Here is a 14221-nt window from a genome sequence, read left to right on the forward strand (position 1 = left end):
AATGATGGAAACTCTATCTCACTTCTGGAAGGGGGCAGTCCGTTGGAGGAGACACTCGTTGGACGCAACGTGCTCTAGTCTATTGCGGCGCATGCCTATGCATGATCAAGTCCCAGCGGACAGGGCTGACTCACTGCAGGATCCAAACCCAGCGCTTTAAACACCACTTTAAGACAAATGCTGAATTGAATTTAGAACATTTTCCTGGCACGCGTTATCTGTTCACTTAACATATGGTGACCCATTTGAGCATTTATTCATCCTGGATGTTCAACTAAAGGTCCAAATATGCCGTTTGTCCTGTTGCACTCATAGAATGACTGTCTCCTTAAGTAGTGACTCGTGCTTTCGTCTACTAGGCTACATGACATTTCTGCACTTTAGTGAAACAACGTTGGCATACTGTAGGAAGACTGCGTGTTACTAGTGAGGCAAAACTGCGCATTGTATTTGTCATTTCTAGAAAAGCACTACATGTTCAATCACAATTTTATAAATGTCACAAGTGCTACTCGTTGCATAGTTGTCCACTAGTGCACAGGTTTGCCGCACTAGTATCAAGTCCAGTCATCTAGTGAGGGTATGCAGCTTAAACAGCTATTTCTTCCTGCATATAGCGGCTTTCCGTAAATCAGTTGAAGCATTTTCTTCCCCGATAAACATCTTTAAGTAGGCCAGAAATGGCACTAGTAGAGGAAAATGCATCACTGTAACGACACAGTCATTGTACTAGTGCACTGAAATGTCTTACTCGTGAGGACAAAGAGCACATTTGACCGGACCTTAAGTTCGTTATCAAGGCTATTGAATCATTGATTTTGGTGAACCAGCACAATATCTTCAGTTCCAATACAGGACCTGTATAAAATAGTTAGTAGCACCTCATAGTGCAGTTTATTGGCTACTACTTTGACCTTCCTGACACACATTGTTGTCGTTGAAGAGGCGCAGTCATGGACACAGCTCTGACAAGATAGTGCAGTTATACTTAATGTTGTGACTATTGTGTGTTTTGACACGTTTATCTCAAGAATATTTCAGATCTATTTTATAACGCCCATTATAAAACATGACTGGAAGACACACGGTTTAAAAAAACAACTTTGGTGAGTCATTGAACGATTTTTCAAAGTAAGAACTGTGAATCGCGTACGACCTCTAGTGGTCAAATGAAGAAGGAGGCTTGTGCAGCAAATACACTGTACTGTAGACATAGTGGCTGTAAAGTTTATGAGATTAGATCCATATTGGCCAAACAATAGGTAGAAAAGTGAATGAGGTCCAATGTAAGACCTGTGTGCAAAATTCTTCCTTTATAAACATAATAATCCTTCTTTTTGGCTGATATGACCAGAGAAGTATTAATTTGAGAGTGTATGTTTATTGTTGTGAACACAGTAGAGGTGTCAAACATGAGCAATAACTTTCCATATGTTGGCAAGTGATTTTCCAATGTAATCAGAAAACCTCTTAATAATAATAATGAAACATACGTGGCTTTGATGTTGAATCCAATAGCGATATATCGATGGGCAACATAAAAGAGAGTCATCTTTGTGATGGAAGCCCTTTGACTCCAGTTGCCTTCCTTGTTGACCACATGTCTCCCTTCATCATCTACCAGCATAACTTGTGGGTTGAAACCCGGCTGACATTCAAATGGATTCCTACCATGTTTTGGCTCAAGTGGGACAAGGCTCCTTTGGTCGAGTTCATAAAGGAATGAAAAAATTTACAGGCCAAGTAAGTTGATATGTTGTCGTGGCTTTGTAGAAATTTTTCACCACGGCTCAGCGTCCTCCGCTTGTCTGTGTACCCATCAGGTGGTGGCTCTGAAGTTCATGCCAAAGATGGGACGCTCAAATAAAGAGCTGCAAAGTTTAAAGAAGGAAATTGATATCATGAGTAACCTTCGACATCCTAATATTGTGAAACTTTTTGATAGCTTTGAAACCGAAACGGAGGTACGTTCCTCTCACACACCCTAAAAATGTTTATGACATGACAGTACATGACACTACACGACCCACGAGAGAGTGTCACCTGCTTTTTACAGGTTGTTGTTGTGACCGAGTATGCCGAGGGTCAGTTGTTTCAGATCATTGAATCCGATGGTAGTTTACCGGAAAGTCAGGTAATCGCATGCCACACAAAATCATCACATCGTTTCAGTTTACTGACCTCAATAGTTAATTTTGCTTGATCCGAGGTGTGCGAGATTGCTTGCCAACTGGTGTCCGCGCTGTATTATTTGCACTCTCGCCGTATTCTTCATCGAGACATGAAACCACAGAATATCCTCTTTGATAAAAACGGTGTGGTGAAACTGTGCGACTTTGGGTACGTACATAATACGTCACCTCCACTCTTTCTTATGAGACGTTGCAATACAAATGATGCGCGTGCGATTCAATTCTTTTACTAGGTTTGCTCGGGCAATGAGCGTCTCCACCATGGTGGTGACTTCTATCAAGGGAACACCCCTGTATATGTCCCCTGAGTTGGTGGCGGAGAAGCCTTATGACCACACCACTGACCTCTGGGCGCTAGGCTGCATTCTTTATGAAATCCATACAGGGTTGCCCCCGTTTTGTGCCGATTCCATCTTCCACTTGGGGCAGCTGATCGTTACGGACCCCATCCAGTGGCCCAACACGATGAGCAGCACCTGCAAAGTACAAAGCAGCAATAGTCTTATTTATTTTATCAGCACATACTGCAAATGGAGATCTTGTATTATTTTTTATTTTAGAGTTTCCTGAAAGGTTTGTTAATGAAAGACCCTCAGAAGCGGCTGTCATGGCCCGAACTCCTGCATCATCCGTTTGTTGCTGATGGTGTCGAAGGTGACAACACGGAAATGTTTTTGTGGCATTTGTGTGTTACTTACTAACACGCGGGTGTGTTGGCAGTGATTCCAGACGAAGATATTTTCAGTCCTCTGACAGCCACACTTGACCCAGACATGCTGGCACGGAAACTGAAACAAATGGCAGAAAAAACATCACCAGACTCGGGAGAGAGCAGAATATTTCGAAAGATTCGGGAGCAAAGAAACAAAAGTAACACAAAGAAAGTCATCGTCAGCGCTAAAGTAAGCCAGGTATAAATTTGGAATCAACAAATTCCAATGAATTAATTGTCATGTACATTCATAAAAAAAGCATGGTCCATCTTACAGGAAAAGATGGATGAACTGGAATCTGAAGGAGATTGTTTGGTCGCAGTAACGCCGCTTTTGGATACGTCCCCTCCGGATGATTTCGACCCAGCAAATTCTACCTCACCACCTCCAAGTTTTGATCAAAACAACCATACTGAGGCTACATCAAGCCATCCAGACAGGTTTTGTGCAAATACCATTGATCACTTCACAGGGACTACATACACACATATGCCATTTTTTTTTCTAGCAGAACTATGTATCTGGTCACTGTTCACATGTGCATGACTTCCGCAGGGGTCAGATCAGTCGGGACCATGAACGGGAGTTCCCCTCGGTCGAGGTTGGGCCACGACTACGGCCAAGGACCCCCAAACGATCCAAAGTAAGATGCACTATTATTGTTCACTTGCACTGCTCAAAACGGCATGGTCAGTCTGAAAAATAAGTTTTTTTTCCCCCCGTGCTTTCAGACAGTTGACAGTGAGGAATTCTGGGAGAAACTTGTTGTGGAGTCAGATCCAAGCGCACAAAACCAAGAACCGTTAAACCACAGTACCATTATTTTGAAACTGAAATGCGCCATTTTAGTGTTTAAGCAACAGGTGCGGTTTTCAAACAAACACGAAATGACACGGTTCACTCAAATCACACTCATTTCGTCTTGTTCCTCTTCTAAGCTAAGTGGCGGTGTCATAAAAGACACGTGGCACATCGGCCAGCCGCTGAAGGTCCTGCGGAACCTGATCCTGACCTCTGACCTCGCCGTGAGGAACCACATCGGCACGGAGCTCGGATTGCCACGTCTCCTCTTTGACTTGGTTCGCGACTCTGTTGAAAACTTGCGTTTCATTGAGGTGGGGATTCTAAACATTCGGGCTGTAACTTCTGATCTCAATGTCAAAATTGCGAGAATCAAACCTTTGGTTGCACCTTTTGACTGAGCAGCAGCCATGGAGTCTACAAACACTTGGAGAAATGATTGCTGCGCTGTTGGTCTACTGGGACAAGAACGATGAATGGCTGAGGGAAGAAAATAGGTTTGATGATTCATTTTTCTTTACACTGAGTGCCGTGTACATATGTCGCGCATCAGTCAATCTCCTAAATTGTCTGCATGTAGACCTGAAGAGCTCATCAAGCCCTTCGTGACAATTCTTCATCAAGCAAACCTCCGTTCTTTAGCAGTAAGTATCCGATGCAGATTCTGTCTTTGTTGCTGGAAGTGAATACTGGTTTCAAGGGTGTGGCAAAAATTGTATTTGCCCACTCGGGTTTTCAGTGACTCGAGCTGAGCAGTTTGTTTGCTATATTATTCTTTTGTCTGTTCTCCTTTAGCCTCTGGTGGCCTCTGTTTTGTCCCTTTTCGCTCGGCGTGAAGTTGCTGTCGCCGTCGACACGGACGTGCTCAGTTCCTTACTGAAAGAGCACGCATCGGGTTCACCTCAGGTACGCGATCTCTTTCCGAGAGGCAAATCTGACATCCGCTTGGTATTAGTTGACATTTTTTTTGTTTGTTGCATGTTTCTCTGCTCTCCGCACCAAAGCTCCAACTTCCACTCCCGTCGGGCAGGGGACTCTGCGACGGCCTGCTGTATTTACTTCTGCACACTCTCTCTGAGGTCAGCCAAACAATCGTGCTTAAGTCGGTGACACTTTGAAAAGTTGTAGCGCTCGTTTATTATTAGTCAGTGGATCTTAACGTGATTGTCGATGCTTACTTTTATTCATGAGAAACTTAAAAGTACTTGTGGTCACTGTTCATATCAAGATGCCTGTTTCGTGATGTCGAAATAATGAGCGCAACACTTTTCCTAGTGCCACTAAGCTCTATTCACTCAGCAGCATGGCTGCGGATTTTCATGTTTGGACCCCCATACATTCTATCATCTTTGGAAACGGACTGGAACCTCATTAGGATGGACAACACCAGACATGGACTTCTGTTCAACAAACGGTAAACACCCGTGATTATGTAAAAAAAAATACATCACGCCGTAACAGTAATTTCCTATTTGCATTTTCCTTTTCAGGATTGTACTTTCTCATGTCTGCCACCCTGTTAGTCTTCTGCAATGATCCATATTCATATATTTCACTCTTTTGTGAGAGCAAATCAACATTTGTTTATACCCTTGGCTGGGTACTGAGCCCTGAATGGTTCGTGTTGATTATTTTGTTTTTACATTTCAGAGAAGTCCAAAGGTTGATCATTTCAATCTTGTGTCTGTTTTTATGTCCCAGTCTTCCTTGGTTCGCCGAAGGTAGTCCAGTGAAACTAGAAGGGGATTTAAAGCATGAGAGCTTCGTCCAATTGAGCTGCCACTTCCTTTGCCTTCCATTTGCTTTGGACCTAACTTCACACAACACTTCTAGGATATTGCAGTTGTTTGACAGCTGCGGTGTTGTTGGAGGGCTTTTGCAGGTTAAGGTCTACCTATGCTCTTTTATTTAGACTTCTGTCACGCAACAAAGGGATAACTCATGCAAAAGGATCGCATGAGGCATAGACATACCTTTGTAATTTGCCAAGAACATCCTATTTGCAGTTTCCTGCTTGACACTTGATGATTTTGACATTTATTTTCTTTTTTATTCTTTGGCAGGTGATCCAAACACTTCCTCTTTCATTAGTCGAGCTGCCACTCTCACTCCTGCGCCGCTTGTTGCTATGTGACCGCCAGCGCACTGTTTCCCACCTCAGTAAAGCTGTGCATGGCTTTTTCTCTGCACCGGCACTCACTCCATCGGGTCAGCAGACCCCGACCAGAACTGCCAGTTCTTTGCTCTCTGATTTGCTGCATCTGGATGAGCTAGGGGACTCCGCCGTAGAACTCCTCTCTCTGTTCTACCTAGTCACCTGTTTTTGCTCTAACTGTGGTCCCCTCCAGCTTTACCTTGAATCGTCCGCGCTGCACCAGGCGCTCACTCACTCTTATGAACCGATCAAGGCCACCGCATGCAAGGTTTTGGGAAAGTTGCATCCATTCAAGTCTCCCAAAATGCCCAATTTACATCCTGACATATTTAAAAGCATGATCGACCTTCTTGAGGATTCTAATGTGTTTGTGCGGCAGGCAGCTTGCTTGTCAGTTGGGAAATGGTTGGGTTATATTGCGGTAGAGGCAGGGTTTCACACAACCGGGTCCAATGGAAATGTCGGCAACACGATGGAGTGGTTAAAAGCCGAGGACAATAATGTGCACAAGGGTTCAAGTAGGGAGACGGGCATTGCCAAGATGACAGCAGAGCGCATGTTGGCTAATGGCGAGATGAGAAGGTGGCGAGAAGAAGCCAGGATGACAGGAGTTACATTGGCAACACTGACCTCTGACCCCGATCCCCACACTCGTCTCCACGCTTGTGCAGCTCTGGGAAACCTGCTACATGTTCAAGGCGCCGTACCCGAGCTGCTGGAAGAAAGCGTGTCCAGACTACTACTGAGAGCTGCATGCACAGATTCCCACAAGGCAGTGAGAGAAGCCGCTATTGCAACTTTAAGTTTGTACACGCAGCAGGATGAAATGCTACAGGTAAGAAAATGAACCAGTAATTCAGATTTTCCTTTTATGAAGTTTTCACGTGGTAGCTCCAGCTTATCTTTCTTCATGGTGGGACACCCTGAGTCAACACTTAATAATGTTAATCAAGGTTGCATTTGGTGCATGTCCTTTGTGTTCATGTTAAGGTTCTGCTGTCCCTAAACGCTGAAAAGGAACTACTTCAGGCGTCACAAAATGCACCTTCTGAGTGTAACTATCTTCCTCTCATCAGACAACTAAAAGGCAATTGAGAGAACTACTGTTAAATCCAAGAATGTATATACAGTATTAGATTGGAGCCGTCTGCAAAACCATGCCCGCTTTTAACCAAATGGTATTGTAAAGATGTGTGCAAATAAAACATGACATATTGGCGTGGCTGAATTTATTGTATGGGGTCCATTTAAAAAATCCCTGTTAAATGCATAAATATATTTCACCTGGTTATGACATATTTCAAATGGGAACCACAATACAAATGCATTGTTCTCACAACAGACGGGGGCATACAACGTAGCTACTTAAGGTATTTTTTTTTAATCCAGGAAATGGTAGCCGGAAACTAGCCGCTGGATTTGTTTGCAGTTTGAGTCTGTTGCTAGGAACGCGCCCTTGGTTGCTACTCTGAGGGCCCCCTTATAACAGCTGACCTAAAAAAATGCCTGATTTGATTCCTCGCGGAATAATCTAAGTAAATATAAAATAAAAGGTAATTTCAAATGAAATCAAATACTGAAATTTTCAAACATGTTTTTATATCAGAACATATTAAATAAAGTTCGATTTGAAATGTTATATCGGTGCGTTTGTGACACGGCAGCTGGATTTGCACACGAGTATTTTAATTTATCGTGTGCAAATTTAATAAGTGTCAAAAACATATAAACTATACCCGCCCTAAAATAAGGTAATTTCGTTCACGTTTCCATTTGATCAACGACTTCTCGGTGAAGTGCTCGTTCACGAAGCCAAGCCCACCTGCGAAGCCAATATGAATTCCTATCACATTTTAGAACTTGTGGGAGAGGGCTCGTTTGGCCGAGTTCATAAAGGAATGAAGAAATTTACGGGCCAGGTAAGTTGCTCTCGAATTTTTGATTTACAGACCTTGTGTTTCCTCCCAACTTGTTGGCATTGTTTTATTTGTTCGTCCATGTGCAGGTGGTGGCTCTGAAGTTCATGCCCAAGATGGGACGCTCAAATAAAGAGCTGCAAAGCCTCAAGAAGGAGATTGAAATCATGAGTAACCTTCAGCATCCAAACATTGTGAAACTTTATAACAGCTTTGAGACCGAAACGGAGGTGTGTTCTCGGGCCAAATTGCGCATGCTGTATTTTACATTTGAATACTCTTACGGCACACCACCAAACAGAAACGTCACACAAATTACTGAGCACAATCTAGTACTACAGGTGGCTGGCAGAGAGGACCGCTTTAAACTACACGCCAACTGATCATGTGACCATAATTTACCTGTTCTAATAGGTTGTTGTTGTGACCGAGTATGCAGAGGGTCAATTGTTCCAGATTATTGAAGATGATGGGAGTTTACCAGAAAGTCGGGTACTCGTATTCTACACGTACTGTATATAGCACAACATCAGATTTTGAACATTTTTCTATTCTCTTATTTCTTCGAGGTTTGTGAGATCGCCTGCCAGCTAGTCTCAGCTCTGTATTATTTGCACTCCCGCCGTATCCTGCACCGAGACATGAAACCCCAAAATATCCTCTTTGATAAAAACGGCGTCGTGAAACTATGTGACTTTGGGTACGTACATTTATCAACATGATGGCAAGACATGTAGATGTATGAAATCTGCATAAAATGAATTTGATGCAATTCCTTATTAGGTTTGCTCGGGCAATGAGCGTCTCCACTATGGTGCTGACTTCTATCAAGGGGACACCCCTGTATATGTCCCCTGAGTTGGTGGCGGAGAAGCCTTATGACCACACCGCTGACCTCTGGTCACTGGGCTGCATTCTTTATGAACTCCACACAGGGGTGCCCCCATTTTACACTAATTCCATCTTCCACCTGGTGCAGATCATTGTGAAAGACCCCATCAAATGGCCAGACACGATGAGCAGCACATGCATGGTACAATGCAACTACAGCCTTATTTGTCCTATCAATGTATTGCTCAAATATACACGATATGTTTGTGTGTTTGTGTATTTTCAGAGTTTCCTGAAAGGTTTGTTGACCAAAGACCCTCAGAAGCGACTGTCATGGCCAGACCTCCTGCATCATCCTTTTGTTGCTGATGGTGTTCTAGGTGACAACATGGAAATGTTTTAAGACTCCATCTTGTACTTAATACAGGTACCTAACCTAGTGATGTGTTGGCAGTGATTCCAGACACGGGTGTTTTCAGTCCTCTGACGGTCACCCCTGACCCAGACATGCTGGCACGGAAACTGAAACAAATGGCAGAAAAGATGTCGCAAAACTCTGGGGAGAGCAAAATACTGAGAAAGGTCAAAGAACAGAGAAGCAAAGGTAACGCAAAGAAACCAGCTGACAGTGCAATAGTAAGCAATATGGATGAACCCAAAAGTGAAGAAACCGGTTCTGCGTTGACAGTAGCGCCCCCTCGAGATACTTCTGCACCCTCAATTCAGCCATTGAAAGCCCCTCCAAGTGCATATCCAAAGAACCTGAGCGACATGAGATCCACTCTTCAAAAAAGGTCCTTATGAAATGTGTGTATGTTGTCCTCGATTGTGGTATACCAGCTTTACTATGTGTACTGTACTCACTGTTTTTGTAGGGGTCCAATCACTCAGGACTACGAACGCGAGTTCCCCTCAATAGAAATCGGGCCACGACTAAACCAAGGGGCATCCAAGAACCAACCTGAAGTCACTGCAAAAATGTCCAGTTCCATTGTAAGTCCAATTAATTCATGACCATTTGCATCTCTGCTCATTAAAAAAAAAAAAGCGATATGAAAGGACTAAGTTGTCAATGAAAAATTATTCTTTCAGACATCTGACAGCGAGAATTTTTGGCAGAAGCTTGTTGAGGAGTCAGATCCAAGGCGACGAACGCGAGACCAACTCGACTACAGCACCGTTATTGTTCAACTGAAATCCACCATTTTAGTGTGCAAGCAAGCGGTAACTTGGGGCAGTTTTCAAGAAAACTATGAAACGTCACATCTCTTTTAATCACATTCATTTCGTCTTGTTTCATTTGAAAGCTAGACGATGGCGTCCTGAAAGAAATGCGATCCATTCACCTTCCGCTGAAGGTCCTACAAAACCTGGTTTTGACCTCTGACCTTGCCATGAGAAACCACATTGGTCGCGAACTTGGACTGCCATATCTCCTCATTGACTTGGTTGACAGCTCTGTGGAAAACTCACGTTTCATTGAGGTGGGAAATTGAGACATATTCTGTGACTTCAATTTTTCTTCTGATAAAAATGTCATCTTATGAACGTTTTTTTTTTGTTTTGTTTTTTTTCCGAGCAGCAGCCATGGAGTCTTCCAACGCTTGGAGAAATGATTGTTGCACTCCTCATCTACATAGAGAAGAACCATGACGGGTTAAAAACAGAAAATAGGTTTGATCATTCATTTTACTTCCCGCCGAGTGCCGTGTTTGTATATGTGCTTGTTCCACAGTTGATATAGAAAGTCTACACACCCCTGTTCTAATGTCAGTTTTTTTGTGATCTAAAAAATAAGATCAAGATAAATAATTTTAAAACATTTTCCACCATCAATAGGTGCTATATTTTTTGGGATGTTTTCTACAGAGGAAAAAAAAAAAAACTAAACACCCGAAATAACATAAGTGTGCACACCCTCTTATTACTGTGATGTGACTGTGCTCCAAATGAACCAATCACAATCACACTCATGTTAAATGTGGCCAAAAAATATTCAGGCTTGCTTTCATGGGATCATTGCGTATTTTCCCCACACGTTTTCGGGAGCTTTTGTGTAAAACATTATGAAATGATTATCCTGGTGAGCAGAAAAAAACCTGACATTTAAACAGGGGTGTGTGGACTTTTTATACCCGCATATACTGAAGCTCAATTATTGTTTCTGCATGTAGACATGAACACCTCATCAAGCCCTTCATGACAATTCTTAATCAAGCAGAACTCAATCCCTTAGCCGTAAGTGTTTAATGAAATACAATCAAGAGACAAACAGTTGTTGTGTGGACTTATTTTTTTTTTTTTTTTGTACACTGTTGATGAAGTCGTCTTTTCTTCTTTAGCCTCTGGCTGCAGGTGTTTTATCTCTGTTTAGCCAGCATGAGATTGCTGTTAAAGCTGATGTGAATAGGCTCATTTCTTTGCTGAAAGAACTTGTCCCCGGTTCATGTCAGGTACACAATAGTTTTGACTTTTTGATTGCGTTGGATTTATCATTTGTACTGACATTTTTTTTTTTTTTTTTCCGAACTTGCCAGGCCCAACTTCCACGACCGCCTGGCTGGGGACTCTGTGATGGTCTCCTTGCTTTACTACGACACAGTCTCTCTGAGGTCAGCAAATCCTCTTTTCTAAGATGCCAACTAGAGAAATAGTCACTGAAAAACTTTGTCCCTTTTGATTTCCCTCCCAGCATGATGATGGCTCTTTATATTGCGATCCCCTCATGTTTGATCACCTTTGGGAAGGAATTGGCACTGCACTGGCAAAGAAAAAGCCAGACATGGACTTCTGTTCAACAAATGGTAAGCAAACATAATTCAAGTGAAGGGAAAATTAGCTCAAAAAGCTATACCGTACATGAAAATGCTCTATTCGTTTTCCACGATCTTCTTCTTTCAGGACTGCATTTACTTCTGTCCGTCTCATTGTTGGTCTTCTCCAAGGATCCGTCTTCCTATATTTCACTGTTTTCTGAGAGCAAATCGACATTTGTATCTACTCTTGGCTGGCTGCTGAGCTCTGAATGGTTGGTGTTTTGATTTGGTTCAAATTTCTTGTGAAAATGTCATTTTTGCCAGTATAGAGCATCGCCTCAAGTAAAACTTGACTTATTTTAATCCCCCACAGTTCTATATTCGCTGAAGGCAACCCAGATCCACTCGAGAATCGCGAGAGCTTAATCGAGTTGAGCTGCCACTTCCTGTGCCTTCCATTTGCTTTGGAATTGAATTCACACAGCAGATCGAGGATATTGCAGTTGTATGACAACGGTGGTGTTGTCCGAGGGCTTCTGCGGGTTAGTATGTCCCGATGTTCAAACAAAAGAACCACAAAAATAACAGTGTCAATCTTGAAATGTGAATAGAGTATTTCATATCATAAGAGATATCACAAGACTGCAAGATCAATGAAAGATTTTGTTTTGGCACAAGAGACTATTTGGAATCCAAGTTTTGGACAGTTTTGTTCCTTATGTTCTCATTTCAAGTTCTCAATACAGAGGTGCTCTAATTGGGTGCACACTGACAGTTGGAGCAAACATTATCCAGTGATGCAACAAAGGAGGACATTTGTAAATGACTCACATCAGGCATCATATTTTTTTCTGTATTTCTCCTGTTATTTGTAGTATTGTTTTTGATCTGTCATATATTGATGTCAGGTTTTTTTTTGTGTGTGTGTGTGTTTCATTCTTTGGCAGGTGATTCAAATTCTCCCTGTTTCATTAGTGGAGCTGCCACTGTCACTTCTGCGCTGCTTGTTGCTGCGCGACCGTCAACGTTTTGTTTTCCGCCTCAGTAAAACCGCTCCTGTCTTTTTCTCCGCGCCGGCACTCACTCCATCCGGTCAGCAGACACCCACCAGAACCGCCAGTTCTTTGCTCTCCGATTTGCTGCAACTGGATGAGCTCGGGGACTCTGCCGTAGAACTCCTCTCTCTATTATACCTCATCACCCGTTTTTGCCCTCACTCTGGTCACCTCCGGCTTCACATTGAATTGTCCGTGTTGCAGCGAGCACTCACTCATGCTTACGACCCAGTCAGGGCCGCCACATGCAAGGTTTTGGGGAATATGTATCCCTTCGGGTTGCCCACATTGCCCAATTTACAACTTGATATTTTTAAAAGCATGATAGACCTTCTTGAGAATTCTAATGTGCACGTACGGCAGGCGGCTTGCTTGTCAATTGGCAAATGGTTGGGTTATATCGCCGTGAAGGCAGGAAAGTGCAATGGAAATTTAGGCAACACTCCAGAGTGGCTAAAACTGAAACACGACGAAGCACTCAAGGCTTCGAACAGGGGGACAATAGAGAACAAGCTCGGTGATGATGAGATGAGACAATGGCTAGAAGAAGCCAGGATGACAGTGGCCACACTGGCCTCACTGACCTCTGACCCCGACGCCCACACTCGTCTCCATGCCTGCGCCGCTCTGGGAAACCTGCTACATGTTCCAGGCACTGTACCCGAGCTGCTGGAAGAAAGCGTGTCCGGACGACTTCTGAGAGCGGCGTGCGCAGATTCGCACAATGTAGTGAGAGAAGCCGCCATTGCAACTTTAAGCTTGTACACGCAGCAGGAGGCGTTACGACAGGTAATGAATGAAGCGCACGTTTTAATATCATCCCTGCAGATTTTGTCTGATCGTATTTCTTTATTCCAAGGTCCTAATATCACTGGATGCCAGAGGACAACTACTTCAGGCCCAGCGTGCACCTCTCCAGTGTGACTATCTTCCTCTTCTTAGACAGCTCCAGACAGATAAGACGGATTCAAATTCCTAATGTTCTTTTGTCTTTGTTGTGTCTGCCCGAAAAAGACCTAGTCAAGCATATTGCAATGTTTATATAATTTCAAGCTATCATTTTGCAGTAAGAGTAGCAACAAAAAAAAAAATCTCAAAAATATCAATCTTCTCTCAAATAGTTCACAGGGTACAAAATCTTAGAGAAAAAATGGTTTCATGATATACTGTACTTTATATTTGGGGAACTCATGTGGCCATTAGTGTTCACTCGCCTGATTACAGTGCAGGCGGAGTGACTTTAGTTCCTACTTGTGACAGTGTAAAGGTGAGTGTGAGTGCTTCTCTGTCTCTATGTCATCGCCCTCCTAAAATAATGGCCACTGTGGGTTTTTTTTGAGAAAACATGAAAAAACAGAGCCAAGTACTGATTATACTTCTGAATAATTTCAGTTCAGACGGAGCCAGATGGACTTAAAATCATGCAAAAACATTTTTAAATTGACTCATTCTACGCCTTGCGATTCCTGTAAATGAATCTTTGGTTCAGCTTGTAAAAAAATGACACACACATACAGGACTTATAATGCCACATTTTTATTTTTAATGGAAAAAGTCAATGATAGGCAAACACGCTGGTTTGATGATGAAGTGGAATTTAAATCAGAACATTTTATTTAGAATATGAGATCCCGTGACTTTGAATTGTGCTGCCGGCCGTTGTTAACTACGACTTGACTCGACAGTACAACCGCAAGGAGGCAAAGCCATGGGATTTAGTGTCTTGTAAATTGAATAGATAATAATATCTTGGCTTATATTCAAGATTGTTTTCAAATAAATGCATAGGAAAAAAAATATGC

General features: G+C 42.8%; 2 protein-coding genes across 3 annotated transcripts; both read left to right on the forward strand.

Moving 5' to 3' along the window:
- The first annotated feature begins 80 nt into the window (after positions 1–80).
- Positions 81–7089, forward strand: LOC109512407 (serine/threonine-protein kinase 36-like). Of its 2 annotated transcripts, none has more exons than XM_019864146.1 (20): positions 81–1743; positions 1824–1964; positions 2057–2134; positions 2210–2340; positions 2426–2675; positions 2753–2846; positions 2913–3103; positions 3182–3345; positions 3461–3548; positions 3637–3768; positions 3844–4020; positions 4112–4203; positions 4287–4350; positions 4502–4612; positions 4711–4785; positions 5009–5120; positions 5197–5323; positions 5408–5594; positions 5770–6696; positions 6852–7089. In XM_019864146.1, exons 1-20 carry the CDS (start codon positions 1660–1662, stop codon positions 6954–6956), a joined length of 3330 nt encoding a protein of 1109 aa, XP_019719705.1. In that variant the 5' UTR covers positions 81–1659; the 3' UTR covers positions 6957–7089. The 2 variants fall into 2 exon arrangements, with proteins under 2 accessions (XP_019719705.1, XP_019719706.1); XM_019864147.1 differs by having other exon boundaries at positions 5408–5588.
- Positions 7090–7429: 340 nt separating this feature from the next.
- Positions 7430–14208, forward strand: LOC109512408 (serine/threonine-protein kinase 36-like). Its single transcript, XM_019864148.1, has 20 exons — positions 7430–7780; positions 7867–8007; positions 8192–8269; positions 8347–8477; positions 8561–8810; positions 8895–8988; positions 9063–9212; positions 9297–9402; positions 9484–9601; positions 9701–9832; positions 9916–10092; positions 10191–10282; positions 10783–10846; positions 10951–11061; positions 11146–11220; positions 11301–11412; positions 11510–11636; positions 11738–11906; positions 12312–13208; positions 13279–14208. Exons 1-20 carry the CDS (start codon positions 7697–7699, stop codon positions 13396–13398), a joined length of 3228 nt encoding a protein of 1075 aa, XP_019719707.1. The 5' UTR covers positions 7430–7696; the 3' UTR covers positions 13399–14208.
- The last annotated feature ends 13 nt before the right edge of the window (positions 14209–14221 follow it).

The sequence above is a fragment of the Hippocampus comes genome, unplaced genomic scaffold (genome assembly GCF_001891065.2).
Source record: "Hippocampus comes isolate QL1 unplaced genomic scaffold, H_comes_QL1_v1.1 scaffold57, whole genome shotgun sequence".
In the NCBI taxonomy this organism is placed as follows: domain Eukaryota; kingdom Metazoa; phylum Chordata; class Actinopteri; order Syngnathiformes; family Syngnathidae; genus Hippocampus; species Hippocampus comes.

Excerpts from the sequence above, each read along its gene's own strand:
- LOC109512407 (XM_019864146.1), top strand. The coding sequence starts at position 1,660 with ATGGATTCCTACCATGTTTTGGCTCAAGTGGGACAAGGCTCCTTTGGT. Across the intron at positions 2,847-2,912 it reads TGTTGCTGATGGTGTCGAAG|TGATTCCAGACGAAGATATT; the intron begins GTGACAACACGG and ends GTGTGTTGGCAG. Across the intron at positions 3,549-3,636 it reads GGACCCCCAAACGATCCAAA|ACAGTTGACAGTGAGGAATT; the intron begins GTAAGATGCACT and ends CCGTGCTTTCAG.
- LOC109512408 (XM_019864148.1), top strand. The coding sequence starts at position 7,697 with ATGAATTCCTATCACATTTTAGAACTTGTGGGAGAGGGCTCGTTTGGC. Across the intron at positions 8,989-9,062 it reads TGTTGCTGATGGTGTTCTAG|TGATTCCAGACACGGGTGTT; the intron begins GTGACAACATGG and ends ATGTGTTGGCAG. Across the intron at positions 11,907-12,311 it reads TTGTCCGAGGGCTTCTGCGG|GTGATTCAAATTCTCCCTGT; the intron begins GTTAGTATGTCC and ends ATTCTTTGGCAG.